Source organism: Trichoderma aggressivum (assembly GCF_033847375.1).
Source record: "Trichoderma aggressivum f. europaeum strain CBS 100526 chromosome Unknown scaffold_027, whole genome shotgun sequence".
NCBI classification, from domain to species: Eukaryota; Fungi; Ascomycota; class Sordariomycetes; order Hypocreales; family Hypocreaceae; genus Trichoderma; species Trichoderma aggressivum.
The window spans coordinates 398,408-426,101 of record NW_026946393.1 but is presented as its reverse complement, the minus strand read 5'-3'; the positions used below and the strand labels follow the sequence as shown (position 1 = coordinate 426,101).

At 53.1% G+C, this 27,694-nt stretch overlaps 7 protein-coding genes across 7 annotated transcripts; 6 read left to right on the top strand and 1 right to left on the bottom strand.

Annotated features, from left to right (window-relative positions):
• Positions 1-1,041: 1,041 nt before the first annotated feature.
• Positions 1,042-1,504, top strand: Triagg1_6768 (uncharacterized protein; the record flags this gene model as incomplete). The annotated part of the gene is made up of 3 exons (XM_062901429.1): positions 1,042-1,220; positions 1,259-1,350; positions 1,404-1,504. The coding sequence occupies 3 exons, from the start codon at positions 1,042-1,044 to the stop codon at positions 1,502-1,504; spliced, it is 372 nt and encodes a 123-aa protein (XP_062754384.1).
• Positions 1,505-1,763: 259 nt separating this feature from the next.
• On the top strand, positions 1,764-3,564 carry Triagg1_6767 (uncharacterized protein; the record flags this gene model as incomplete). The annotated part of the gene is made up of 2 exons (XM_062901427.1): positions 1,764-1,989; positions 2,042-3,564. The coding sequence occupies 2 exons, from the start codon at positions 1,764-1,766 to the stop codon at positions 3,562-3,564; spliced, it is 1,749 nt and encodes a 582-aa protein (XP_062754383.1).
• Positions 3,565-5,199: 1,635 nt separating this feature from the next.
• On the top strand, positions 5,200-6,232 carry Triagg1_6766 (uncharacterized protein; the record flags this gene model as incomplete). Its single annotated transcript, XM_062901426.1, has 2 exons — positions 5,200-5,770; positions 5,844-6,232. The coding sequence occupies 2 exons, from the start codon at positions 5,200-5,202 to the stop codon at positions 6,230-6,232; spliced, it is 960 nt and encodes a 319-aa protein (XP_062754382.1).
• Positions 6,233-6,264: 32 nt separating this feature from the next.
• On the bottom strand, positions 6,265-7,390 carry Triagg1_6765 (uncharacterized protein; the record flags this gene model as incomplete). Its single annotated transcript, XM_062901425.1, has 3 exons — positions 6,265-6,630; positions 6,673-6,960; positions 7,034-7,390. 3 exons carry the CDS (start codon positions 7,388-7,390, stop codon positions 6,265-6,267), a joined length of 1,011 nt encoding a protein of 336 aa, XP_062754381.1.
• A 1,631-nt stretch (positions 7,391-9,021) lies between these two features.
• Positions 9,022-14,216, top strand: Triagg1_6764 (uncharacterized protein; the record flags this gene model as incomplete). Its single annotated transcript, XM_062901424.1, has 4 exons — positions 9,022-12,943; positions 13,010-13,236; positions 13,333-13,819; positions 14,020-14,216. The coding sequence occupies 4 exons, from the start codon at positions 9,022-9,024 to the stop codon at positions 14,214-14,216; spliced, it is 4,833 nt and encodes a 1,610-aa protein (XP_062754380.1).
• A 736-nt stretch (positions 14,217-14,952) lies between these two features.
• On the top strand, positions 14,953-16,652 carry Triagg1_6763 (uncharacterized protein; the record flags this gene model as incomplete). Its single annotated transcript, XM_062901423.1, has 7 exons — positions 14,953-14,973; positions 15,055-15,075; positions 15,234-15,516; positions 15,626-16,016; positions 16,084-16,330; positions 16,414-16,534; positions 16,633-16,652. 7 exons carry the CDS (start codon positions 14,953-14,955, stop codon positions 16,650-16,652), a joined length of 1,104 nt encoding a protein of 367 aa, XP_062754379.1.
• An 8,322-nt stretch (positions 16,653-24,974) lies between these two features.
• Triagg1_6762 (uncharacterized protein) lies at positions 24,975-26,780 on the top strand (the record flags this gene model as incomplete). The annotated part of the gene is made up of 2 exons (XM_062901422.1): positions 24,975-25,516; positions 25,592-26,780. 2 exons carry the CDS (start codon positions 24,975-24,977, stop codon positions 26,778-26,780), a joined length of 1,731 nt encoding a protein of 576 aa, XP_062754378.1.
• Between the last annotated feature and the right edge of the window lie 914 nt (positions 26,781-27,694).

The window sequence follows — 27,694 nt, the reverse complement described above, 5'->3', positions numbered from 1 at the left end:
GAGCTGGGATGCATGATGAGCTGGCAGCAAACTCCGTCCTCTCCTTCGCACCCACGTCCGTCCATGTTCTTTTCTTACGTAGCAATATTGGTATGTTGATGTTACCCTCCACCGTAGAGACGCCAAAAAGCACCGACTCTGCTTGGCATTGCTACTGCGTAGTTAGGAATTGACAACCAGTCATTGATTAAGAAAATATGAGTGCGGCATCACCTTTCATGTTGTTAGCCGGCTCAATGGGACTCGTACGTACGCCTTGGTCAACTGCATTTCTTCTTTACTTTTGTCTTCTTCTCCCACCATCGCTCTCCAGTAAAGCAAGAGATCAAATAGAGAGCCCCGCTGCGGGCCTCGATCTTTGGAAGCAAAGCCCACATAGTGTGCCCATTTCGCCCATCGTAAAGCCCCGATACCCCAGCATAATAGCTGAAAAGTCGTGGCACCAGTATCGCTCATGGGTCTTTCGTAGTATACGAGAATATGCATAAGGGTATCCCGTACGCAGAGCCAGACGCGGTGGACACTTGAGCCTAGAGTTAACCACAAAGTTAGCTGACACCCGAGCCAAAAAGGGTAAGCAGTGTCGGGACCTGGGAAGGATTGGGGGATGGAGAGGCTGAGAGGTCTAGAACCCTCCTTGCATGAAGGTTCAACTGTGCCCGCCCGGTGGTGTTGCGTTCTGACTTACACGCTCCCTGTAAAACTTTGACTATGCATTAGTAGTGCTCGGCATGCCTGTGCCTAGTATGAAGGGTCCTGTTGCAGTGTTACTCCAATCTTGAGCCAGCATCATAGAAGCCGATTAGGACATCAAGGTAGTATTCCTGGCAAGGAATAATGTTAATCAGTTGAAACGCACTGTTTAGCTGTGCTATGCTCGGCAAGACTCGGGTATTCTGCCGTCTGGTAGCGTATATGTCCCTGGCCGAAAGTAGCTATATCGTAAGGTTTTCGGATGCTCACGATGCTGACATGAGTAGTATCGAAATGGTAGCATTAACCAGCCGAGGGGGGAGGACCCTTCGCACATTCTGCCCTGAAATGGCTGAGGAATCTGATGTGTGCCAGGCACAGAATGAACTGCAGCCTAAGGTGTGCATGCATATTCAGCCATACGCGCACTCTGGCGTTCCCGGCTCCTTTGACTCAACAGAGTTGCATTCAGCCAGCCTCAGCTCGGGCATCCCAGCACTGACGTCCCGGCCGGGTGAAAGTGACAGGTAGGTCTGGTCTGTCCGATACTATTTCCTCCTTGCAGGACGACAATAGGGAACACAAAGCAGCCCGACGGGACATCGGCAATGGCCTTGGCAGTGCGCTTTGGTCAAAGCGACCGTATGCTAGTTGCCCGTTAGTACTATCCTTCAGCTCACGGCAACTTGCAACGCTGCTTACATGGACAGCGGCGTGGCGCATCTTTTTCGGGAACAAGGGATGGCAAGCAACAGGGGCGCCTCTCAACCCGATCTGGTGGACTTCGGAGAGTAAGACCCCTGCGGCCTGAATCGCAATGCTGCGGGTGGTGAGTGGGTGTCGTCCGAGAGAGATTGTGGAGGCCGGTCCTGTGTAGACGTCAAGTCGTCGTATGGTTCCCTAAGGGCAAGTGTAGTTTCGACAATGTGTATATAAATCCACGGCCCCTCGTCGTCATCTCACTCGAGATCTCGTTCATCACCAGTAGCCGCCTGTCTCAGCATCCTGAATAAGGAGTGATCGGCTTACACCAGCTTCTCGTGTCTTAGACCTCCTCCAATATCATCACAATGGCCTTCTCCCGGTCCCTCGTGGCCGCGGTTGCCACGTTCTCGCTTGTGAAATCCACACAGGCATGGAACGTGGAGCTGCCTCCGTGTTTGGACGAATTCAAGCCCTTTGTCGCCTCCGGTTGTTTCCAAGATGGAACACCTGGTACTCCTCAAGCTCTCATCTTCCGCTCATCTTTGTCCGCTGACAACATGACTGTTGAGCAGTGCGTTGCTGAATGCAAAGGTCTGTTTGTTGCCTTTGAATGCCTCTGATGTGGAACTAACACTCTTGCTAGGCAATGGCTTCCGCTATGCTGGCCTCGAATATTATGGCGTTTGCTTCTGCGGCAACACTGTAGATGGTCCTCAGGTTGATGACTCTCAGTGTACTTTCCCTTGCAACGGCGACAAGTCCGAGACATGTGGAGGAAACAATGCCCTCTCTGTCTGGCAAGACCCAACATTCCCCACCAAGGACGTCACCATCGGTGACTACAAGGCTTCCGGTTGCTACACTGACAATTCGCAACTGGGACGTACCCTTTCCTGGTCCGCTGATGTCGATTCGTCCACCTTTACCACTGAGGGCTGCTTGGCTGCCTGTGAGAAAGAAGGCTTCCCGTTAGCAGGAACTGAGTTTGGAGGTGAATGTTGGTGCGGCAATGTTCTTGCAAACAACACTGCCAAGGTCGATGACTCGCAATGCAACTTTGCTTGCAACGGAAATTCGTCGGAAACATGTGGTGGAAGAGGCCTCTTGAACTTGTACATTGCCGTGGATCTGGAGTCCTTGGAGCCCTGTGGCTACACGCCTCCTCCTCCCAGCTCCTCGACTTATCCTCCTCCTCCTCCCAGCTCCACGAGCTATCCTCCTCCTCCTCCCAGCTCCACGAGTTGTCCTCCTTCCCCTCCTCCTCCCACCACGACTACCTCTACGACCACCACCAAGCGCACCAGCACCACGACCACCAGCTCCGTGTGTACGGCCACCGTCACCACTCCTCCCACTTGCGAGTACAAGTGCGGAAAGTGGTGCTTCCCTCCTCTACCCGATTGGGGTAATGAGAAGGATTGCCTGAAGGCTTACGCTACTTGCGTAGCCGGCACCGCTTCTTGCTTCATCCAAGCAGGATTCCCCGATGCTCTCCAGTGCTTCAACTTTGGCCAGTGGTGTGGCAACATTCAGAAGTACTGCGGCTCGACATGCAAGTACGGCAAGTGCTCCAAGGGCGATTGTTGGAATCACAACCCCGGCCAAGGCGGTAGCCCTCCCAAGACGTCTACCACCGTCATTCCCTGCCCTGTCACCACGACATCCAAGCCTCCGGCTACCACGACAAAGCCGTCCACCTGCCCTCCCCCTCCTACCAACATTTGCACACAGCCCTCCAACTCCAAGTACGGATATGGCCCAGGCAAGCCTGTCGGTGGAATTGATCTGCCCATTGTCAGCTGCAATGACATCTACAGCGATTGGCGCAACAACCCCTTCAAGCTGTATATTGACCAGAACAGCCGCAACTGCCCATCATATCCCCCTTCACGCTGCGGCAATGCTTGCGCCGATGCCTGCAAGGAGCAGTACGACCAGTGCACAAATGTCTATCAGAAGGGCTGCCAGGATGGCTCCAGCGGCCGGTGGAAGCGTAACGAGGAGACCAAGCGCCTGCTCGGCATCAGCCAGTTCACGCAGAACTGGGGCTTTGGCGACAACACTCCTTCCAATGCGGCCAAGAAGTGCCAAGCACAGTATTCTGACTGCTTGGCCGTTAACAAGAATGTCAACCCCAAGCAGCAGTGCAAGACTTGGTGCTATTGAAGGCGTATTTCTTTGGGTAAAAAGTCTGGCGAGGCATGGTGTATATCAGACAGGGAATAAAGGGACTCGGGTTTGGGACAAAGGGATGATAGTGCCGTCGATAATGACAATTGGCCGATGCCATAGATGTATCCTGACCTCTTGAGCTTCTATATCGAAGCTCGGAGGTTGGAAAAATTGAAACTTTGGATGTAAACGATAATTCTCCGTGATACAACTATAATAGTCGTGGAGCACGGATGTCTCAGAATCATCGGCTCGCACAGGCAGGAGCATTGGATGCCGTCCGACATGTACTAAGAATGGCAACAGCCGAGTGAATGACGTCGTCCCGCGTTGTATGATTGGTCTTTGACGACTTTATTCACGTGCCACGGACAGAGTTTGTCGTCATCAGGTGCGGAAGGTAGCATGATGGGAAATTCGTTCTCGCAGTTTGGATTTCCGATGACATTGGAAGTGTCAAAGTTCACGGACAGAAGTTACATACAATATCACGTTGCTGCATACTATGGCGATTTAGACGGAAAAGGCATTGACGGTACTTGAGCTAGAAGACATCTGTGCATGAGATATCCGTCCGGTCGTGCTGTCATACATACATCACCAATGCTCACCGCCTGCAGCCGCGGCTCTAGATCAACAGCTCCGGGCGAATCATTGGTAGTATTGGCATGCCGAATAGAAACTTCTTCATAGACTAGGTCTACAGGTAATCTTCCCTCGTGGCCCGGGTTTTATATATCCGACGGAGCGTAGATATCCGTAGCTTCTGATTTGGGTTTCATACTAGGTAAGATGAAGAGGAGGAGTACCTGATCTTGGACACGCGTGTACAATGCCAATGTACTCCGTAACTGATACGTACTTACAAATGCTGATCTCCGAAATGCCCCTCTTTCGCCGATCAATATCACCATGGCATTTCCAGCTGCGATAATACAACTCTGCCCACGAATACTCGGCACCTACACCTATCTTACCCTATACTAGATAAGGTAGGCACTTTGCTTGCCATCATCCCTGAATCGTCGCATCGCTTCTTCTCAATCCCTCACAAAGACATTTGATCGCTCTCTGCTTAACCTCACTTAAGATGTGTCGTAGATGGACGGATCGCACTCCCCTTTCAGCCATACAGCCGTGAATCCGTGGATCTCAAGAGCAACAATTTGCGGCAAACGCCCATATCCACAAGCGAGCCGCCGCTCCAACCCCACATCAGTGCAACGCCGATTCCATTAGCACGCGGCTTGGCCCCTTTATCGCCGACGTTCAAAAGTGTTGGCCAATGTCTCCTAAGCCAGAGAGAGGGTTCCGTCTAGCCGCACGAGTTTGCCAAGAAGCTGCTTGCAGTGCTCTACCATCAGGTACCGGCAGTGGTGGGGAGGGGTCGGAGTAATTGATGCTGGCTAGCTCAGGACAGGACAGGCGGCCAACCAGAACGGCAACCAAATTTCGCACTACCGATTACTTGGAGTCTTTTTCAACTGAAACCAACGCTGAGCCTTCTGTTTACTTACCTATTTATTCATCTCTTGTCTCTGTCACCGCTGTTTCCAAGGCACTTGATTCTCACATTCTCAATCTCTTCTCCGTCTCATCTTCTTCTGCGTCTTGTTGGACAGATCAAAGATGGGCAGTGCATCCCATTTGCTGGCCACGCTTGGCGTTGGTGACCCATCACCGGCCGAGTGGTGCCAAATCTTCTTCATTTTCAGTGCGGCCAACATCTTCATGCTCGCCGTAGTCCCGGAGCATATGCGCAGGGCCTTGCTAGACTACGGTGCAAGGAGGGTGAAGCCCAGTCAACCGTCCGAGAAGGCCAAGGAACCGGAGCCCACTCAGGGGGTTTTCGACGTCCTGACAAGTTATGGCCAGCTACCTCATTCATGGTTCATACATTTCTACATCACATCGTTGTCATGGTCCATTTTCTGGGGCCGGCAGTTCTTGTCCAAGGGGTCGTGGATGCGGAGCATGGCCGAGATGCAACACTTGTCTGCAGTCGAGAGTCAATCACCAGAGGTTGGTCTCACTGGGACACTGGTGGCATGGCTATTGATGAGCTCTCAGGGAGCAAGGAGGCTTTTTGAGTGTATCTTTGTCACCAAGCCCGGCTCATCTCCCATGTGGTTTGTCCACTGGGCTCTTGGACTGGCCTACTACACAGCATTGAGCGTCTCCGTCTGGATTCACGGCTCAGGTTCGTCTAATGGGCCTTGTCCATATCCTAATCAAGTACTCAAAATGGAAGTGACGCTGACGGAACTTGACAGGAGCAATTCTTCAATCGTGGGAGAACCCGCAGCCAATTCACTTCACACCACAAATCATCATTGGGGCGGCCGTCTTTGGATTCGCGGGTGCTCAGCAGCACCAATGCCACAGCTACTTGGCAGGACTCAAGAAATATACGCTTCCCAACGAGGGCTGGTTCAAATACTTCATTTGCCCCCATTACACATTCGAATGCCTACTCTACTTGAGCCTTTCCGTCGTTGCGGCACCGGCAGGATGCATCTTGAACAGATCTGTCCTGTGCTCGTTGATCTTCGTCTTGGCAAATCTCGGCGCGACGGCATATGGAACGAAAGCTTGGTATGCCGGCAAATTTGGGGCGGACAAGTTGGTGGGAAAATGGATCATGATCCCCTTTGTATTCTAGGCTAGTTGGCTCGTCGAACATTGAGCACGCTTTTATCGCTTGTTGAAAAGACCTAGTTTGGCTCCGACTTTGGAAACTTTGAGGACGTCGCGGTACGTGAGGCTGGTGCGGGTCTGCCTCGGATTTCGACCGCTGGCAAACGCCTCGGCATCTCGAAGTAAGGACCAGTTCACAATCGTATCGGCGGAAAGATCAAGGTCCTCCTTAGTGTCGGATATCCCATGCAGGTAGTCTGTGTAGAGAGTGTCTGTAGTGATGAGAAGACTACGAGGTTCTTGGATAATGCGCCAGGCAGGCTCGGGATCAAGGGCGCCGTCCTCTTTGCTGCGGTACAGGTTCAGACAGAGGCTTGCGCCGAGGCTGACGGTGCACACGACGGGCCAGTACGCAGCGCCATCCTAGGGTGGATGAGCATTTCGAAGCTGCCAAGGATCATCTACTTTTGCCATAATACTTAACTTATGCGGCATAATACCAATACCGGGAGGATATTCGTTGATGAGGACGTGATTCGGGCGCTGGTGGGGGCTCTCAGCGAAGATGTGTCTGACATTGTTGCCTTGGCCGTCGTCGGAGAGCGGGAGGGACAGTAAGCGTGATACTACGGGTGATTCAAGCCAGGAAGGCAGCGGCGCATCGAGGAGCTTGTTCTGGACGAGATCGGACGGCCAGGTCTGTAGACGTCGATGCGTGAGCTGCTTCCATCGCGGACGAGGAGCAGCGGCGATCTGAGCGCGGCGTCATCAGCGAGGCTGCACCATGGCACCCGTCACGGCGGCAACACAACGATACAGCACGCACTCTATCAAGAATTAAGCGCTCTTCTTCCTCGCTGATAAAGTTGGGCAAATAATAGGCCGTCGACGGAAGCGAAGTGATTCTGGCGGCTTCGAGAGAAGAGGGAAGCCACGCGTCGCCGATGCCTCGGGTTGCCATGATACAGTAACAGTAGGCAGGACTCAGGCCGGCAAATTGTCGACGAGGAGGAGAGAAGCTGCCTTGAGCTGCGCCAAGAACTCCCCCTCCCCAATGAGCGAGACAGCCTGTTCGGAATGAAAGTCGCGAGGGGATGGATTGGCTTGACTGGGAGAAGATCGAATCGAATCGAATGGTCGTAAGAGGGGGACGATGGGGTGATGAGCCAGCGAATAGCCACATCGAGTTAGGGGGCTGCAGCGCCTGTTTGCTCCCTCGCAGCAGAACGGATGCCGCTTAGGGTTAGCCGGGCAGAATTAGTCCCGTGTAGGCGTAGGTTGTGCAAAGTTCAATCAATTGCACGAGTGTTGTTTATCGGCGTGCAGCGTTTGGCGTCGCGTTGAGCCGCCGAGCAGTCAGACGCCGCCAGACCAGGCTCTGCCGTGCTGTGCTGTGCCGTGCTGTGCTGTCCATGTTATCTGGTGCACCGCTCAATGGTTCCCTGACTGATAGGATCAATGGATCAATGGATCAATGCGTGCTGAGCTGAGCTGAGCTGCAGGTCGCACCGGCGAGAGCAAGAGCAGGAGAAAGAGCGCATCAAATCCATCCATCCATTGCACTGCAGCACGGCACAGCGCGGTCGGATGCGTGCATGCGTGAGGATGGATGGGCGGGCAAGGATGCCGTCCTCTCTCTCTTGTTCCTTTTTGTTTTCTTGCAGTAGAATCCATAGAGGAGAGGCGAGACCGCCCGTATTTCAAGCCCAGACAACGCGAGGTGCCTCCCAGGACTGCCGATGCCGCCTGCAGCCGTGATTGGCAGACGGCGGGGACCGACTGCAGCCCCAATGCTTGAGGGCCTTTTGGGCGCACCTTTAGCGGGATGGCAGCTAGACAGGGCTTGACAGGGTTTTTGTTTAGGCTGCGACTCCGCTGTTTCGGCCGCACAACTGCACCGCGAAGGCGCTGCGCCGGCTGGAGCGGCTTGGGGCCACGGCCAATCAGCGCGCGGCAGCCTAGCCCGGCGCTGCTGGCTGAGTTTCGCACCAAGTCCCGTTTTCAGGCTCTTAGTCCATGTATCTATAGTAGCCTGCGGTGTGTGTTGTCATGATGCTGTATGTTCGTGCAGTGTTATTCATGTGCTTCAGTTGTTGATTGTTGCTCGTGCGTGTACCGGCTGCGCTGTCCGCTCTCGCCTGCTCCTTGATCCGGCATGCGCAGGCGCTCCGCGATTGACTCGACGCTCTGCCGGCTCCCATGACCACGTCTTACTGGTGGCGGTAGCAGTACCTCGCTCTGCCGCTGCTGCTGGTAGCACCGCATCGATGCCTGTACATTGTCCGCTATCAATCGCGACCCTCCCCCCCCCCAGCTCCCAGCCCCCGGCAGTTTCGTGCTTTTTTCCCAGCTCTCGAGCCCGCTAAACTGCTCCGTACTCCGTGCCCTGGGCAGCACTACGGTGAACACGCTTCGATTGAAGGTTGAAACTCCAGTCTTTCTGCCTTCTTGACATCCGACCGGGAAAAAAAAAGCATCGACTCATTCCCACGCCGCCTGTCTTCGCCGCCCGCCCCATCGGCCCTCATCGTAGCAGATATAATTCCTCTCTCCTCTTCACATTGTTTATCCCCCTAGGCGGCCGCATCCGTGCCGGCATAACGGGCTTCGCCACTTTGCCAGCTGCTGTCGTGCCTAAAATCCCCCCCGGCTGTCCAATCCATCTCCGCAAGAGGCCATTCATTGCCAGCAGCTCTGACGTGGCGGTCGACGTGACCAGATCAATCGGCCTCTTGCCCGGCTCGCACGCTGCCGAATCTCGTTTCTTATCTCCATGATGGTGGTAGCCGCTGGCAATTCTCGAAGATAAATGTCATGGACGCGCAGAATGCTGCCGAGTCCGACACGCCCAAGCATGCTGGCGCTTCCCCTCAGCAGCAAAGCAAACACGAGCGCCCGCGACGAGGCTCTGGCTCCGACTCGGATCCGAAACCGCGTTCATCTTTGAGGGCCTCGTCGCCCTCCAGGGAGCCCAAGCTGAAGACGAGGGAGTCGTCGTCGCTGTCGTCGTCGACGGCTGCCCGAATCGACGACGCTCCTGGTGCCGACCGCGACTCAGACGCCGAGACGATTGTCCTGCCTGGCAAGGATGGCCATTCGCCCTCCAAGGTTCGAAAGGTGAGGCAGGAGGACAGGAGCGAGAGTGACGCCGACTCGGCCAGAGGCAACGGCCAGCCAGCTGCCAGTAACCAGGGCGACAAGAATGCGGCTGGCAACCGGTCTGTCGAGGGTGTCAAGAAGCGGTTGCCGGGCCCTGTCGACAAGGACCGCCAACCTCGCAGCAAGGACGGCGCTTCCAGCGGCTTGAGTTCTGCCCCGACATCGCCTCCCCACAACCACAGCCAGCTCCGTCAACAGCTCCCGCTTCCATCTCACCGCCGTCGGCGATCCGACGCTGTGCCTGCCGCATCGCCGTCTGACTCTGAGGGCACCCACGCCAAGCCAGTCTCCTCGTCACTACGTGACAAGCTAAAGTCTGGAGAGCGTCTGCTGCCGCACAAGCGAAAGGCCCCCAAGGCCGAGTCCGACGACGAAGCTGACCAGCGAAAGGCTCGCCGCCAGCGAACCACGAGCGTCACCCTCGACACCGGGCGGACGCTCAAGGAGACCAAGCCGGCCTCGAAGCAGTCCCATCATGACCCGAGGACTCGGACTCGCTCCATCTCTCCACACCCTCGACAGCATCGTAGAAGCGTATCGACACAGTTACCCGCCCATCATCTTTCCAGCAGCCTTAAGAAGAAGCGTTTACCTCCCCCCCTGCACTCGGCTGACTACCACTCCGACGAATCCTCGGCCAGCGGGAGCCCTCACCCTCGTAGCGCCAAGCTGCGAGGTCTTGCTACCCCCACGGTGCCCGAGTCTCATGCCTCGCCCGTGAAAATGGCACCTCACAAGAAACACCTGGACGCACACGGCCAGACTTTACTCGCCAGGGCCTGCGCACGTGGCGAATACGACAGTGCAAAGAGGAGGCTCAGTGATCGGCCCGAAGACCTGAACGTAGCTGACTATGCCGGCAACACGCCTCTGCAAATCGCCGCTATTAATGGTTGCGAAGATATCGTCAAGCTTTTAATTGACGCTGGCTGCAACTTGGATTGTGTCAACTACGATAAGGACACGCCCTTGCTGGATGCGGTCGATAATGGCCACGTTGCCGTTGTAAAGCTACTTTTGGACGCTGGCGTCAATCCACGAAAGGCTAATGTGAATGGGGAGGAACCTATTGATAGAGTTACGGACGATACTGAACATGGTGACGAAATTCGCGCATTACTCCTCGCGGCCAAAAAGCGACAGGGCGAAAGGCGCCGCACTTCTGAGGACCGTCACTCCCACGACTACCACGACGTACGAGACTCTCATGCACCCGACAGCCCGCGCCGCTCTCCAGCCGCAACAATGTCATCAAGTCGAAGAACAGGAAACGTCCGGTCCACCAAGACGAGGAACGACCTACTCTACATGCCGTTGGACGACAAAACCCTCCGGCAGGCCGCCGGCCGCGGTGACGAAGAAACCGTGGCACGCATTTTACAGGTCAAGGAAGGCTTCGACGACCCCGAGTCCATGGTCGCTGCCGCGAGAGGAGGCCATGATCTGGTAATCCAGCTGCTGCTGGGCCTGGGAGGTGCCAGTGCGGACCCTCCCCCAGTCAAAACTTTACAAGCCGAATTTGCAACTCCAATGCTCGCGGCTATCGGCCAAGAGAACATCAAGGTCGTCGAACTACTTTTAGAACAGCAGAATTTTGACCCCACACGAAAATTCAAAGGGGAGACGTACTATGAGATTGCCCGTCGTCGGCAAGGATCGAATTGGAAGGAAGAAGAACACATGTTGAAAAACGCGTACGATGAATATAGGCGGACGCACAAGGACTCGGCTAGGGCGAAATCGCCAGGACGGAGAGACAGGGAAAGAGAGCGGGAGGAAAAGCGGACTAAGCGAGAGGACGCCAAAGAAGACTCGAGGCCGCTGAAACGAAACGCTGCTAGTCCCTCTCGAGAGCCGAAGAAGCCCTCAGCCCCCAAGACGGATGCCCCACGGGAGAAGCGAAGGTCAGACTCTTTTACTGGCCATGGAGGCGACGATAACTCTCAAAAGAGAGGGCCTGGACGGCCACGGAAAGACGACAACAAGGCCTCAAACGCTTCGGATCGCGAAGCGTCCCCTGTGCCTGCTCACAAGGTGCCCAAGCCGAAGCGTACCGAGTCAGATGCCACCGGTGTCTCGTCCGAAGGAGAGGCTGTCAAGCCGAGAAGGAAGCTGATATCCAAAGGCGAATTGCGAGACGAGCGGGAAAGGCAAAAACGTGGCAGCTTGGCATCTATCGGTTCATCTGGCGCCAAGGAACCGTCCAGCCCCAGCGAGCCAAGACATGAAGAAAGTGTAGACAAGCCCAAGCTATCCGAGAAATATCATGACCGAACAAAGGCCTTGAAACGCGATGAATCGAGAGATCGCCTCTCGGTATCGGGAGATGGTCTCTCAAAACGACATCGAAATAGTATCACCCCAGATCGGCCAAGCGACATCGACAAGGACGAAGGGTCGGTAAAGCGCCGGCGACTGGAGGGTGACGGCCAGGAGAAGCGATCCCTGCCAAAGCGACCAGTCTCTGAAGAAGCCAAACCCCGCAAAGGTAGTATATCTCGGGATAACTCTTCCAAATCGTCGGCTCTCTTGCCCAGAAAACATCGCGAGGACGACCAACCCAAGAGTAATCATGATGAGCGGGACCCCAAGCGAAAAGACTCTGTCCGAAATGCATCTGGCGAAAAGTCGATACGAGTCAAGCAAGAAGATGACGATGTCGAAATGCCAGACGCAGACCATGTCAAGGAACAGGCGGCACCTCGTGATCGAAGAAATCGAGAAAACGAGGAAGAACAAGGCAAGGAGAAGGAGGCTGCCGAGAAAGAGGACGCCCTCAAAGAAGAGGAACGAAGGCGTGCCAAAGAGGAGAGGAAGAAACGGGAGGCTGAAGAGGCTCGTCAACGAGAAGAAGAGACCAAGAAGCGAAAGGAGCAGGAAGAGAAAGACCGGAAGAAACGAGAAGAAGACGAGGCGCGCAACAAGCTTCGTGAGAAGGCTGAGCGTGAACGGCGCGAGGCTGAAGAGGCTGCGGCCCGTCGGCGCGAGGATGAGGCCCGCCGCTTAGAGGAAGAAAGGAAGAAGCAAGAACAGGAGGACAAGAAGAGGAGAGAGGAAGAGAGGAAGAGGAAGGAAGAGGAAAAGAGGAGAGAGGAGGAAAAGAAGAAGAGGGAGGAAGAGGCAGAACAGAGGCAGCGGGAGGAAGAGGAACGGCTTCATAAAGAACAAGAACGCAAGGCTGCCGAGGAGGCCCGACAACAACGTGAACAAGAGGAACGTAGGGAGCGCGAACGCCAAGAGCGTGCCGAGCGGGAAGAAGTGGAGCGGAAACGAGCCGCCAAAGAAGCAGAACAGCGACGCCTTCGCGAAGAACAAGAACGGCGCGAGGAACAGGAACGCCTTCGCGAGGAGCAAGAGCGTGCTCGAGTAGAGAAGCTGCCCCCATTGCTGCGATGGCTCTGTACAGCATCAAACCCCAAGACCCCGGCCGTTGCCGAAAAATTCAAGTACATACGCGCGCCCCGGTTCGACACGATCCGCCCAGAGACGAACAATACCGCTGAGGGTCGTGAGCAGTGGATTCTCAGCACCCACATCGCCCTGCTGCTGGGGGAGAAGGATCTGAGTCTCTCTAAATGTAAGCCGAACAATTCGCACCCCTCTTACCCATATTCATAGAGACTTTTTGCTAACACTTGACTAGACGCTTCCTGGACCCGCGTACCGACTTCCCGACTTGCCAAAGTCAGCCTTTGGAGAACGGAGTGGTTGCGATACACGCTCTTCTCCGATAAGCTGTGGGAGCTTGGTGAGCAGCTCCCTGGATGCTATGGCGATGAGGCACCGCAGAGCTTGAGTTACGACAACAAAGACAGGCTCAAGCGAGATGCATGGGAAAAGTTCGAGGCAACGGACATGTTCTTTGTGAAGGTAAGTTGCACTACAGGCATTAAGATTCGCCATCTTTTTTTTCCCCTCAACCTCCCTTCACAATGTAACTAACCCTTTTTCTCTCTCTCCCCATAGGTATCCGACTTCATGGATATTGTGCCTGGCATTCCACACTTGCGAGGCATCAAATTAGGAGCAGAGTATTGTGAGCTCATGGAACGCGAGGGACAATGGCAACCGGCTTTCAAATGGAAGCAAGACCCGGATGCCGGCCGCTACCATGGCCTCGCCCCGCGATATAAATACTATGTCGACGGAGTCATGGTCGGAGAACAACTGCCGATTCTTTCTCAAACGAGCCGGACTCCATTTCCGGAGACGCGAGTTCCCCGACGAGGCCTGACCCGGGCGTATCCCGGGGATACGGACTACAACGCCCTTTGCATGGCTCAAGGCCTAGGGCATCTCATCAAGGATACAACGAGCCCTTCGCCGCTCCCGAACGGCATTCATTCCTCACCAATCAGCCCAACTTCAGCCCCACGGCCCAAGCCGACCATGAACGGCACGAATGGACACGCTGACCAAGATGAGGTCAAGGACGAGGCAGCAATGGACAGTGGTATAACTAATGGTATTAATGGATCGACCAGTTGATAGCAGAACTGGCCTGGAAGAGAAAGAGAAATACATGAAATCAACTCATGCTGTACAATCTTGCGCTATCCGACACCCTTTGCATTTGGTTTCCGGGTTCTTGGCTTCTTCTCCCCCCTTTTCAATTTTTCTTTGCTTTGGCCTTGGTCATGTAAATGTCTATAGACTTGGACGGTGGTGGATTGGACGGGAACGAGGCCGCGCGCTCCCTTGTACACACGCGCACATTACGCGCACATTACGCACACTTTGACGCAACGCAACGCAACGCAACGCAATACAACGTTTTGGTGGCTGGGCTCCTGGAGGAGGGAATGATTTCTGTTTTGCTTCACATGGGTCTTGACACTTTTACAGCATGAGCAGAGGGACAAAAAAAGCCTTTCTTTTCTCTTTTTCCCTGTTTACAGCTTGGACGGAGTGCTATGGTATGCTACGGTACATTTGGACAGTTTGCTTGTTTATGGAACAGGTCGATGGCTCTACAGAGTCGTCTTTCTTTCTTTTTTGGACGGACAGGGAGGAAAAGGGAAGCTTTGTATGTGAGACGAAGGCGTTTTGATGCAAGAGTTTCCAGCAATGCGGCATTGGGCAAGAATTCCTGATGGCTTTTTTTTATTCCTCTTAGGTCGGAGGACCCCGGAATCAGGGTGATGAAGATACATGGACTACAATAGCCTTGTATTAAATACAGTTATGTCTTTTTTTTCTCCTTTCGCTCATGTATATCTGATGCAGTTGTTTGCGTATGTGCTACCTGTAAGTCCATAAGTGATAAGAAGTCGTGATAGCATCATTGAATGTTATGAGAAGACTCGAGTTGTGGCAAATGCTGTGGCTCCTCTTCCCTAAAGCGGATTGGTCCAAATGGGCTGACATCATTGGCCACCAGGAACCACAAACCAAAAATTTACCCCACCAAATTCCTTCCAAAAGATTCATGCCACCACACACAAACAAGTTTGGGAGAACAGACGGTTTATCATCACAGCCGCCAGCACGACGCCGCAGAGTTGCGAGCACGCGAATATCGAAGAGAGAAGCACGAGGGAACTCGAGGAACGTTGGTGGAATAGCTGATACGCACCAACCGGCATCATGTCGACGACAGTGGACAAGGTATGGCCTCGCCTCCTCCAGCTTTCATTTTGTGTAATTTCTCTCTGCTCTGAGCATTCTGACTGACATTGGACAATGTAGATCAAGGAGATTGAGGCCGAGGTATGTCTTTCCGCATCGAAAAAACCCTCCCAGCGAGACGACGAGACGACGTTATTTCCGAAGGCGAAATCCGGCGTTGAGCGGTCTGCTTGCTTTTTTTTTTTTTTACTAGGAACAAGGACCCTGACGATTTTTCTTCTTCTTTTCCCCTGCATTAGATGGCCAAGACTCAAAAGAACAAGGCAACGTCGTATCACTTGGGTCAGCTCAAGGCCAAGCTGGCCAAGCTGAAACGCGAGCTGCTCACCCCCAGCAGCAGCGGCGGCGGCGGCGGTGCCGGTTTCGACGTGGCCAGGACGGGTGTGGCCAGTATTGGCTTCATTGGGTTTCCGTCCGTGGGCAAGAGTACATTGATGAGCAGGTTGACGGGGCAGCACTCAGAAGCTGCAGCGTACGAGTTTACGACGCTGACGTCGGTTCCCGGTCAGGTCATGTACAATGGTGCGTTTTTCTGCCGTGGCTCCTCTGTTTTTTTTTTGTTTTTTCTTTTCTTTTCGTCCGCTTGGGACGAGAGAAATGATGGATAATGCTGACCAAAGCATTGCTGCAGGTGCCCCCTTGCAGATTATCGATCTTCCCGGAATCATCGAGGGAGCCAAGGACGGCCGAGGAAGAGGTCGGCAGGTCATCGCCGTTGCCAAGACGTGCCATTTGATTTTCATTGTGCTCGACGTGAACAAGCCCTTGACGGACAAGCGAGTCATTGAGGCCGAACTCGAGGGCTTCGGCATCCGCATCAATAAAGAGCCCCCCAACATTACTTTCAGGAAGAAGGACAAGGGTGGCTTGAATATCACCAGCACCCAGCCCCTGACGCACATCGACCACGACGAGATCAAGGCGGTCATGAGCGAGTACCGCATTAACTCTGCTGATATTACCATTCGGTGCGATGCTACTGTTGATGATCTGATTGACATTATCGAGGCAAAGAGCCGAAGGTGAGTAAAAGAGGCAACGAGGATTGTATCGAAGCCACGACGGTGGATTGCTAATGCTGCTGAATAGTTACATTCCCGTCGTCTACTGCCTCAACAAGATCGATTCCATCAGCATCGAGGAGCTGGATCTGCTCTACCGAATCCCCAACTCGGTCCCCATCAGCTCAGAGCATGGGTGGAACATTGACGAGCTCATGGAAGCCATGTGGGAGAAGCTGAGCCTGAAACGAGTGTATACAAAGCCCAAGGGCAGGGCACCCGACTACTCAGCCCCCGTTGTGCTCAGAGCGTCGAGATGCACCGTGGAAGACTTCGTGAGTCACCAAGAAGACACCCCCCTTCCCACTCTTATTACTCTCACGAGGACTCTCAACTGATGTGCGTTGCACAAAATTAGTGTAACGCTATTCACCGCAGCATTGTGGAACAGTTCAAGTCAGCCATTGTTTATGGCAAGTCGGTGAAGCACCAGCCGCAGAGAGTTGGTCTGGCACACGAGCTGGAAGATGAAGATGTCGGTATGTATTACTGTCTACTCTTTTACGTCCTCTACCCCTTATGTTGTGCGAGAACCAGCCCGCAATGAATACTTGAGACTAATTTGGCTTGTTACCAGTGACCATTATCAAGCGATGATTTGACAATTTTCAAAGCCCAAAACCATAGTGGGCAATCCGCTGGATGAAGGAGAGAACGACGTAACTCATCCGGCTCTTTGAGTGCCGTGCAAACCAAGGAGGCTGTCATCGGCATCTGCCCGCGAAGCCAAGTCCCGAGTTTCGGGCCCTGCAAATGGACAAGCAGAATTTCATTCACAAGCCCGAGCGCTTCGGGGGCCAGGGGGCATCCTACGTGGTTTGTTTTTTCAAGTTCATGCAAACCTTGGCCGGGTGACTGGCCGGGAACGGGACAGGGGATGGGCGGCATTGATGTGGCATATTGCACGAGCATGACAGTTTCAAAGGCCAATGCGCAGGAATTTGCGACTCGGCACGTCAGAAGGGGAATGAGCTATGACGATCGGCGGCAATGATTCTCTAGGCCCCAAGGAGATGGAGTAGAATGGTGCATGGAACAGCAACAACGCCGCCAGCAAGCAACACAACTACAACGGCAGTAACAACAGCAGAAGAAAAGAAAAAAAGAAAAAAAGAACAAAGTGAAAAGGGGGGGGATGGTGGCTACGGGGCAAGTGGCAGGGCGTACACTTTGGGACTCAAAATGAGAAGAGTACCTAGGTAGTAGTTAGTACTTTGTAGTACGCCGTGCTCTGACGCTCATGAAAATAACCCAATTTCCCTCTCCCAAACGATCAGAGCAGTCAAGTCCGTCCAGCGTGCCATCGGCAGGGACAGCAGACATGGCATACAGAGCACGTGTACGTGTGCAAAATGAGTTGCGCAGAAGCGATAACTGGCACGCGAGTAATTCGTCCTGAAGATACCTCGGGTCCGCTGTTTTGTATCGTACGCCTTGGCTCGCCATTCGGCGGACGGGCATAGGCGTGAAGAAAAGCATGAACGTAGTTGAATGGGCCATGGCCCCAATCTCCGGGGGGGTCTGATGTACTTTGGCCCTGCATAGCCGAGGGCCTCTCGATCTGCGGCCGCCCTTCGCAGAAAAAAAAAGTAGAGCTAGAAACGTGGGGATGGGAAGAGTCCCTTTTGGGCTGCGGACGAGAGAGGCCTTTCCCTGCCCAACCTGGGGCTACACCAAGAAGAGACCACCCGGGAGGGGGGTGTGCGTGTGAGAGAGCGAGAGAGAGCGAGAGACAGACAGAGAGAAAACAACGAGAGCGAGCGAGAGAGAGAGAGAGAGGGCACTCCGGCCTTGACGCTAATTGGAAGTTCGCAGGATGGGCGACGCAGCAAAACGATTCGCTGGATACGGAGGGCCGATGCTGGCTGCATTGCGCCCCAGGGAGTTGTATTGGGCCTTGGTTGTCTCCAGCCCAGCCTTTCAGAGAGCTTCTCTTGCCGCCCAGACGAGGAAGAACTAGAAAATGATGGGCGTCGGGTGGAGACGCATGCGGAAGGCGCATTGTTTGGTTTTCTTCTTCTTTCTTTATGGCGGTGACCCTGCTTGCTCAATACTCTGTATTTTGTGAGCCCTTGGTTTTTCCCTTGATCCACCTTTGGTGCCAAGTGCCGGAGGAATGCCACTGGCTTCTGAACGTCTAAATTCAAGCCCCGAGTTGCTGCTTTGCGAGAGATTGGTGAGTGGGCCAACGGTGACATGGTGTGAAGAGAACCCCTGTGCTTCATACGAAATCTGAGTGAGTGCTGCCAAAGGGCAACAGGAGCATGGCCACAGGCAGAGACACAAAACACGCGGTCAGTCAAGCCACCTCAACAATCATGCGTACAGGTGCAGAACCCGGCCTGGGATAAGAATCGAGTGCTGAGTGGTGTCGCTTGCTGTCGAAGGAGTGGAGAGATAAAGCCATCTTGACAATGGCGGCCGGTCTAGGAGACGGGACATGGGGAGGGGAAGCCGCAGGGGCAGCCTGTACAAACGAGGGTTTGCATGCCATGCTGCAAGGTGCTCACCTGTAAGTACCAGTAATCGCATCCTCAGCGGCATTAGTCGTACAGGTGCTGCGCTCGTACATGCTGCTAGCACTCCATGTGATACTCGTACATGCTTGGACAGAGGCTTCGCGGGAACGAGGATTTTGGTGGCGGCCTGTGTTTTTCAGCAACGATGAGCGCGCGGCGCGGCATGGCTCATGCATGTCCTTACTGACTACGGAGTAGTTCGCCCGCAGCGGAGACGGAGACAAGAGCCATAAGGCACAGACCAGTGTTGTCCCTGCCGTCAGAGGAGACTAACATGATGCTGCCCTTGTTGAAAGCGTACATGGAGACCTTGCAAAGCTGATTTGCGACGTCTTGTTGACAGGTACAGGCCAGTACTCTTACTCGACTGTGTTCAATGCTCGTACATGCCAGCAATCTTGCGATGGAGCCGGGTGGAGGTGCATACAGTAATGCGATAGATGACATCGTTATGCCGGTGAACTAGGCACGATGCCCTGCACCCATGTGCGAACAGAACTCCATGTGCTTTCGGTGACAGAGCCTCCGCCGCGGAGCCGCATCATACGGGCCATCGTATCGTACAGGCCGAGCCATGTCGCAAATGAGGTCTTCCACACAGAACACGCAGAAAGTTGGTGGTAGATTTCCACCTACTGCCCCCTATGGCGGGTAGGATGATGAGGCCATTGAGGGCTCGACAAACTCGGCGTTTGCCCTATTGTCTACCAGAGGTCTGTAAAGCATTCTTCCGTATACGAAGCCATCGGTTGAGAATGATTGACTCGTCTTCGCCGGAAATGTGAACTCGGCGACATCGTACAAGCAGACTACCGGACAATTTCGCCACGAGGAAACTGGGAAGCCTTAAAGACCGATTCGCTGGGGTGTTTTCCTATTAGAGAGCGTCACGCGGCAATATTCCTTCGAGGCATCAGCCTCCTCGAGAAGTGTAATTGGCTGCTTTTTGTGTATCACCACCAACCAGTCGTGATCCACCTTGCCGGCACCTGGACGCGTTTTGAAGAGTGGGCATCGGTAGATCTCGTCGGGATTGGCCGCCTCCTTCCATCTAATTAAAGTCTCCATTTCAATTGGATCAAATCGCGTGTAGCTGAATCATCGACTCTGCCCAAGAGAGAAAGGTTGTCATCCTACACGAAGTCCAGAATGACCAGGCATTGACTGGTGATGATTTCAAAGCATTGGTTCAGTTGGCTGTTGGAAATAGCACAGGATGAGGACGCGTCACACGCCTCAACATTTGATTGTTGAGAACACCCAACGGTATGCTTCGTTGAGCTGGCTGCAATGTCAACAATTCGCCCAACTTCTATTCCGTAACTCGGATGCAGAGCACGAGGAGCTAGTAGAGAGACCAAAGGCGGCCCTTTTCGGGAGAGAAAGGTTAATAGCATGAGATTGACGAGAGGATGCTAAATTGAACCTGGCCCTCAGTCTAATAACACATGGCGGGACCCATGCTGAGCCAAATCTCAACGCACCGCCGTGAAAGGATGGGGAATATGAGGGTTCGATGCCGGTAGTCAGTATATTAATCGGCCGTATAGCATCGTGTTGGACTCCTGAATGCCTCCAGAAAGAAGCCATCGTGGAAGCCGAACGTTGTCACACGCCTGTGAGGTATGAGTACTGCCTCTCTGTCTTCTCTGGTAAGTGCCCGGATATCTTGCTGGGGTTGAAAGTTGAGCACGGACCTCCACGCAGCGGCAGCCAGAGGCAGGGGTTGAAATTGGCCAACTGGAAGAGAGCCTGGAAGCGGAAGCTATTCACTTGGCGCGGACGCCACCGGCCCCTTGTCCCCGTTCAATTTGAGCGAAGACGAGAACAAGATGCCGGAATATTCACAGCTTGCGGCTTATGAACCCTCTGGCCTTGAATCGGAAGACTTTAAGGTCGGGTCGACGATATGCCGGTTATTGAAGTATGTCACTACCAGCATGAGGCCAATCTTTGGTGTTGGTACTCCATATACGATGTGTAATCGTTCTGGTATGTAGGTACTAACAGGGGTGCAGAGCTGCTTGTGTACGTACTTTCAAGTATCATATCCTCATGACCTATCTCTTGACAGGTGCCTGTTTGTGAGTTACACCGGACCGTCTGGGTAAAAAGAAAGAAAGGGAAGGTGAGAGCAAATGTCGGACTGAGCGCCGTAGCAAAGGAATTCGATATCAAACATTCCAGGATGGGAGACTGGTGCTGCAGTAAGCAGTACTGCATCACGTTGTTCCGTCTAACAGGCAATTGTTGGAGTGGCAGCACTGCGAATGTTCTCAGCGGTGCCTCCATCGTAAATTGACCACTGATACTGTGGTCTAGTGCAATGCCAAGCCGCGTTTTCCCTGAACAAGAGACCCTCTGGCACGAATAGGCTGATGAAACGGACAAGCATGTACAAGGCTTCACCAAGTTGAGCCAAGTGATGAAGTCATGATCTCGTCCGAATTGGTCGATGGAGGAAACACTCCCCTCTAGGGACGCTCGTATAGTAAGTAGTAGCCAGAGGTCTTGTTGGTGGAATGGCTGATGAGCTCGAACCATTGTTATGTTCGACGTCAAGCGAACCAACAATTACACCCCTCTTAGTGCTTTAGCGTGTGAACTACCACTGCGCCATGGCTCGCCGCCTCGCCGCCTCATCATCCTCCAGAAGTACTGCTTGCAAGATAGAAGCCGTTGAATACTTTGTCCAAGTATTTACCTCGAGAAGGAATAGGCTAGTGGCACGGCCCTGGCCAACGTGGACGGTCTTCCCGCGCTCCCGTGCGTTGACTTTTAGGATAACGCTTGAGATCACTAGAGAGTATTTCGCACAGCATTGTCGATCAATCTTGCCTTATAAGACAAGCCAACGGCAGATTCGGTAAATCTCACAGCTCCCAAGCCCAATATTGGCTTTCGAATGAGTGGGCGATGGCAAACTTTGCTGCTTCTTCTGTCGAAGTAGACCAACTTACGATGGTCGTGTCTCGAGTAGAGGGACAACCTGGACCCTCTCTCGTCGGACTAAAAAAATAAAATATCGGTCAGCAGCTTCGGCATGAGCAGGCTTGGTTGTGGAAGAAATGGCGGGTTGGCCTTTGCCTTTACGCCGTAGTCAACATGGCGTCGATAAAGCGGCTGCAATTTCTCTTGTTGTTAGTGATAGTATTTCCGATGAGCGGCTAGGATTAGCTACCCCTGTCAGTAGTAGGGCACCCATCATTTGGCGCGCTCGACTTGCGCGTAGCTGAAAACGTGGAGAAGAAAGCAGCTGGTACGAGTACCAACAGGTACGACTCAGTAGGTAACCTCCATCTGGGGGCAACGCTCAAATCTCCGTAAGCTATTATATCTGAAACTTCCATTTGGTTAATGCTTAAAATTGCGTATAATTGCACTCGTAAACGGCGCGGTGGTGGAGACGGTTGTGGCTGAACATGTGCCTCTTCTGGCATTGGGCTATCATTGGCATCTCTGGAGGACAAGTACTCGTACTTGCTCGTAGGTCACCGTTCCTTAGCTTGATTGACATGATCAGCTGCGGCACTTCGTACATGAGGGCACAACTGTACCTTGAACTAGGCAAATGATTCGTTGTTGATCGGTATCATCTGCGACAGGTGCGCTAGCTAGTTCGGGCCGCTCCACAGAGCCATGCTCCAACCCCTCTCTTGTATACGAGCCGTTGAAGCCTCATCCACCACAGCTTGAGCAGAGACGAGGCAGTTTATTCAGCTATCCATCCGCAGCGAGATTCGAGCGCAAAAAGACTGCGTTGAGCTGAAGAGCGGAGAGCTGAGGTCCGTAGCGAATCCCAAGACCAAGTGGCTGTGTTTGCTTGGTGTTTGATACGGAATATGTCGATTCGTATCTTGTCCACATACGGACACAGGTCCAGCTACGGTGTGTCTGCGCGGGCTTCGCTGTGGCTATTGGTGACGAGACCGGGATCAAGGTTTCTTATTATTTTTTTTGCCGGGGTTCTTTTGACGCTGCTGCGTTCCTCGTACGGTAGAGCAGCTTCGTACTGGGTACCTGTAGCACTCCGGAGGGTGGGTTTTCCACAACACCTGTGCTGTCTGTAATCCTGCCCTGCTTGGATGCTCGCCCGGAAGACTATTTCCTAGTCTGGCTGATGAAATCGTCGACCCATGAATATGCCGGGCCAGGCTCTCGTGCGCCGGAATCGTGATGAAGCCCTGGCAGCAGCCTGTACTGGACTCGTATCGTACTTGTACAAGCACTCGTAGTCGGTGACGGTCCATCCTGGACAACCACATGGGGTTTGGAAGCAGCGGCTTTTTGCGTACTTGCACCGAGTGGTACTAGCATTGTGCATGGCCATCGGAAGTATTGCGCTCGCGTGGTCTTTGCTGCTTCTCTCTGGGTGCTCAAAGTTGATTGAAGCGTTGCCTGATCCTGAAGATGAACAAGCTCAACTTGATTCTGGTCCATCCTTGTCGTCGATGGCTCTTGTCACGCTTCTGGGCCGACGTCACGGAGGGAAGGTACGGAACGCTGAATCGTTTTTTTCCGACGTCGCACACAACACCAGACAGGGCATCTAGATGCTACCTGCTTCCTACACTACCTTACCTTGCCTAGTACTCGTACCCAAATCCTGTATCATGCAACAGGCCGTGCAGAAAAGGAAACTTCCCAACTTACAAGGCCGACGGCATGGATGCGACACGGCGCCAGCAGAAGCTCAGGAGACCGCCAACGAACCAATATTACTATAATCAGTGGGTGTGGGTTTGCCTGTACCTACATATGGTCCCATGTCGAGTTCCCAGATCCCGCCGACGCTGCCTCTTCTGGCCATGCTGGCCCTGGTCACCCGTTGGTCAATGTTTGCCCTATCATGCCCAATCTCCATGATCCATGGCCCGTTCCCAATCCTAGGCTGTCCGTCCAGAGGCACCCCTCAGTCATTCCGGCCTCTGGTCTCTCAGGTCCATTCCCTTCTGGGACGGAATCCCACCCGTCTTCTCCCTAGCAAACAAGGGCGCCAGACACGCAGACAAGCAAGCTAAAAAGTCAGGACTGACACACGCAGACTCAACTCACTTATACCTGTAGGTAACTCGTTCGCCCACGCGATGGAGAGGCGCCCATTACGAGTACCTTGCCGACTCGCACGCCCCCTCCTCTTCAGGGCCCCCCTGCATCAGGACCCCTGGACGTACATGTACAGGACCTCTTCGTGCATGCGTCTGCATGCCTGCCTCCACGGCCAACGTTCCGCTTCCTTCGCAGACAATGCGCTCCGGCTTCAGCGTCTTCCCAGGACGAGTACAGCTACAAGAGCCACTCTTGTACGCCTCTGGGAGGATACTGCTTGGATACCCTAGTCTAGCCCGGCTTGGTAGACCTAGCAATTGCACTGGCTGGTGGGCCACTTGCTCGTCTGCAGCAAACCACCGAGCTTGCCGTCTCCTGGACCAACAGCATCGGCCTGCTGCAGCTTGTCAGATCTTGTACGGACTCGCTTGCCGCACAGACAAGCACGCGGTGCGACGACTTCCACTGCCAGGCCCGGGGCCGGTACTTGGTTTATCATCTTAGATGCATCACCGCCCCTCGACTACTTTCTGTTCTTGCCCAGGGCTGACATGAGTCGTTTCCCTTCTCCGCAGTCTTGTATTTTCACCCCCACGAAAGCACGAGGCAGCGAGTAACGGCGAAGAAAAGTTCCGTCATTGTCTCACCAGACCGTTACCGCGCGGAAGAGAGCCCACCAGCGGGTCTTGCACGCTTCAGTAGTAGTTAAAGTGACGTGAGAAGCAGGGCTTTCCTTGACAGGTGTGCTTCTTTGCTTCTTTGCTTGCTCCAGGGCGTTGCTCTACAGCTGGCCAAGTAGCGATACATTATCCGGCAGAGCACCCCTCATCCAGCAAATTTGTCACCGATACTTCATTCTTTACTATCACCCATCTTGGTTCTCTCTTGCTCTCAAACTCCTACAAACTTGCTTATACTGCGATACCTTTGTCCATCATTAGTTTGCGTTGCAATCATACTTTAGCATCTCGACTTATTTGTCCTTCTCCTCTGGTCTGCTACAGAGTCACTCCCCTCTAAAGGAAAAAGGGTTATGCCACTCCGTAACATAAGTGTCCATGAGGTTCGTACGCTTCTTTTTGTTTGCTCTGGGCAAATGCTTCCCGTAACGATACTTGACATATTATTGCCGGCTCATTGATGACGGCTCAAGACAAGGTTTGGACTTTGTCTCTTCGCTGACGGATGAATGATAATACCCCCCACTCGTTCCGCTTCTCTCTTCCTCTCCTCTTCCTCCTGTCCGTTTTCTGGCAAGAGACTATTTGCCAAGTGCTGACTTGCTCAGTTTTTCAGCAACTAGCAAAACCCAGCGATAGAACTGGGCCACTAACTTCTTGGAATACATACAATGAACACTGCTGGTCACGGTTCTGCCAACCTGGGCCAGGACGCTACCATGGTACAGAGTAACGGAGCTGGGTATTCCAGCGACCACTGGGCGAGCATCAGTCCGTATAGCCAGAGTCCTTATGGAAACAGCCCTCTGAATGAATACGGCGCCACCTTTGGCGGATTTATATCTCACGGGATGCCATCAGAATCGCTCAGAATGCCTCCGCCCATCCAACCGCCCATTCCTCCGCCCTCGACGCATCAACTAATCCAGCCTGCGCCGCTTATGGGCCATCACCAGTTGCCGATGCTGAACACGCAGTGGCCGAGTCAGTTGACAAACCCAACTCCATCAGGGAGCTACTCTGCACCTCCGTTGTCCATCGCGCCGGCGTCCAGCCTGCCCCCAGTTGAACCGTCGCCGAGACCCCCTGTGCACCATGAGAAAGCAAGGAAGACGTTGAGCGCAGAGCAGAAACGGGCCATGTGCCAGTATCACGAAGACAACCCGGGCACAAGGCAGGCAGACATCGGCGCAAAATTTGGTGTTGAAAGAAGGTAACCTCTCCAAACTTTATTCAGACTCTTCCCCCTTTTACACTCAGACGAGAATAAACTAACGTTTGAGTCAAGCACCGTATCCAAGGTGTTGAGGCACAAAGATCAGTATCTCAAGCAAGACCCGGAGCCAGATAGCTCAGCACTCAAGCGTTTGAAGGGAAAGCATCCAGATTTTGACCGAACGCTCAGTAACTATGTCCGTCGACAACAACAACGAGGATTTGAAGTCAAAGACGAGGAGATAATCGAACAAGCAAGGCTCTTTGCTCGAGCTAGCGGCAGCCAAGACAGAGGGCTGACTAACATTAACAGCAACTGGCTTCTCAAATTCAAGCAAAAGCACGGCATAGGGGCTGGCCGGCTGATGCGCCGTGCCTCTGAAACGAATATTCCGGACCGCATTGCTGTGTCCACAGCTATTCCACGTTACTCGGGAGATAAAACAACCACTACCATATCTCCTGTTTCTCCGACCCAACAGCTCTCCCCTTTGTCTGCCAGCCGCAGCGATGAGGAGTTGCAAGCTGAAGCGCATGATTTCAATTTTCGATATGGACATGCTGGGTCACATTCCTCTACATCGTTGGCTGGCGATTTGAGGGACCCAAGTGTTTCATTTCCTGGTGATACGATAAGCCCAACAGCTCCCTTTCACTTCTCACCTGATCCCAACATTGGAGCGTTTCAAAATAGTTTACACATACAACCGCCCGCCCCTGATTTCCAGCAACATCGCGGAAAGAGAAGCAACACATTTCCTTCTCTTAACATCGACTGTGTGAACCAGGATATAAGTGCGGATCCACTAACCCCTCGACACCCATCTGCCGTCACATCAGCTTCAACACTTGAATCGCCGACAAATGACATCCGAAACACTCCCTTCACGCTTGACTCAACAGTATCGTCGCCGCCAGCTTTACGCCGTACCAGTAGCAATTCTAGTATTGCTGCACGGTCAAACAACCCTTCCACAAACACTAGCTCTGTATCGTCGACGACTGCCGACTCTTCGCCAACATCTCCAACCCCGGAGGATGCTAGACGTGCCGCGGAAACGCTGCTAAACTATCTGCACAGCATGACACCCAACGGGCCATTTGACAAAAGCGACTACGCCACCATCGTTCAACTTACAAAGAAGCTACAATTACACCAACACCAAACTACTCGTCCTTCTATAGGAGGGTTATCGAGGATCCCCGAGGGCGATGACGGGGATATTCAATCATTGACTGAGACATCGATGGTGGGGATATAACGGAGACGTCAAATGTGTCCGTCGAATATCAGCTACTCACTTCTTTCACACGCATACGCCTGTTCCCCTGTTTTTTTTTTAATATCTGTTATCGAAGATGTTTTTTCCCCTGGCGTTACGGATTTTTTTGAGCATTTCTGGAACAAACAAATAACTGAGCATGGGAAGAAGATGGCGGACCGGCTACACAACTCCGAATAAGAGCAAAGATGGTTTTTTTCACATGGATCGATGCTGCGGTACTGGCCTATTTCATATAACATGAAGAGGCTTCCGCTTCCACACCGCAGGCGACGGAAGTGGCTCCTAAGGAATGGACAAGGGACTGGACTGGATGGGAACGGGGTTATAACTAAAAGAGAAAGGCGACTTCATCTGGCAACAGATCTACCAGCATCAAAACTGTTTTTTTTTCTTTATCATTCATACATCACTCGTTTCAATTTTCTTACCTGGTTACCATTCGGAACCAGTGCGATGACACCCACTACTCTCCTAACACATATCTAGCGACCAAAGTTTCTGCTTGCTGCTCGCGCGCACCCTGAGTATGCTACTGCTTTGATTCTTATTTCATCTGCCGTTTGAATTTTCTTTATATTTTTTCTTCTTACCCTTGGTTGGGCTTGATACACCAAAAAACGGACAAAAAAAAAGACGGACAAGTGTCGCTGACATGGTGTGGGAGTAAGCAGGACCTTGGGCTCCATTCCCCTGCCGCTCCTGATTTTCTTAAGAATATCTATCTACTTGGGTCTACCATTTTTTACTATTTCCCGTTTCATTATTTGTCGTGATATTTCTTTTTTTTTTCTGGCAGGATATGAATTGAGGGAACAAGACAAGACCGAAAAAAAAATTACAAGGGCCTGTTTGGCACCATACTCCTCACGGAGAAAGCATGCTTTCGATAT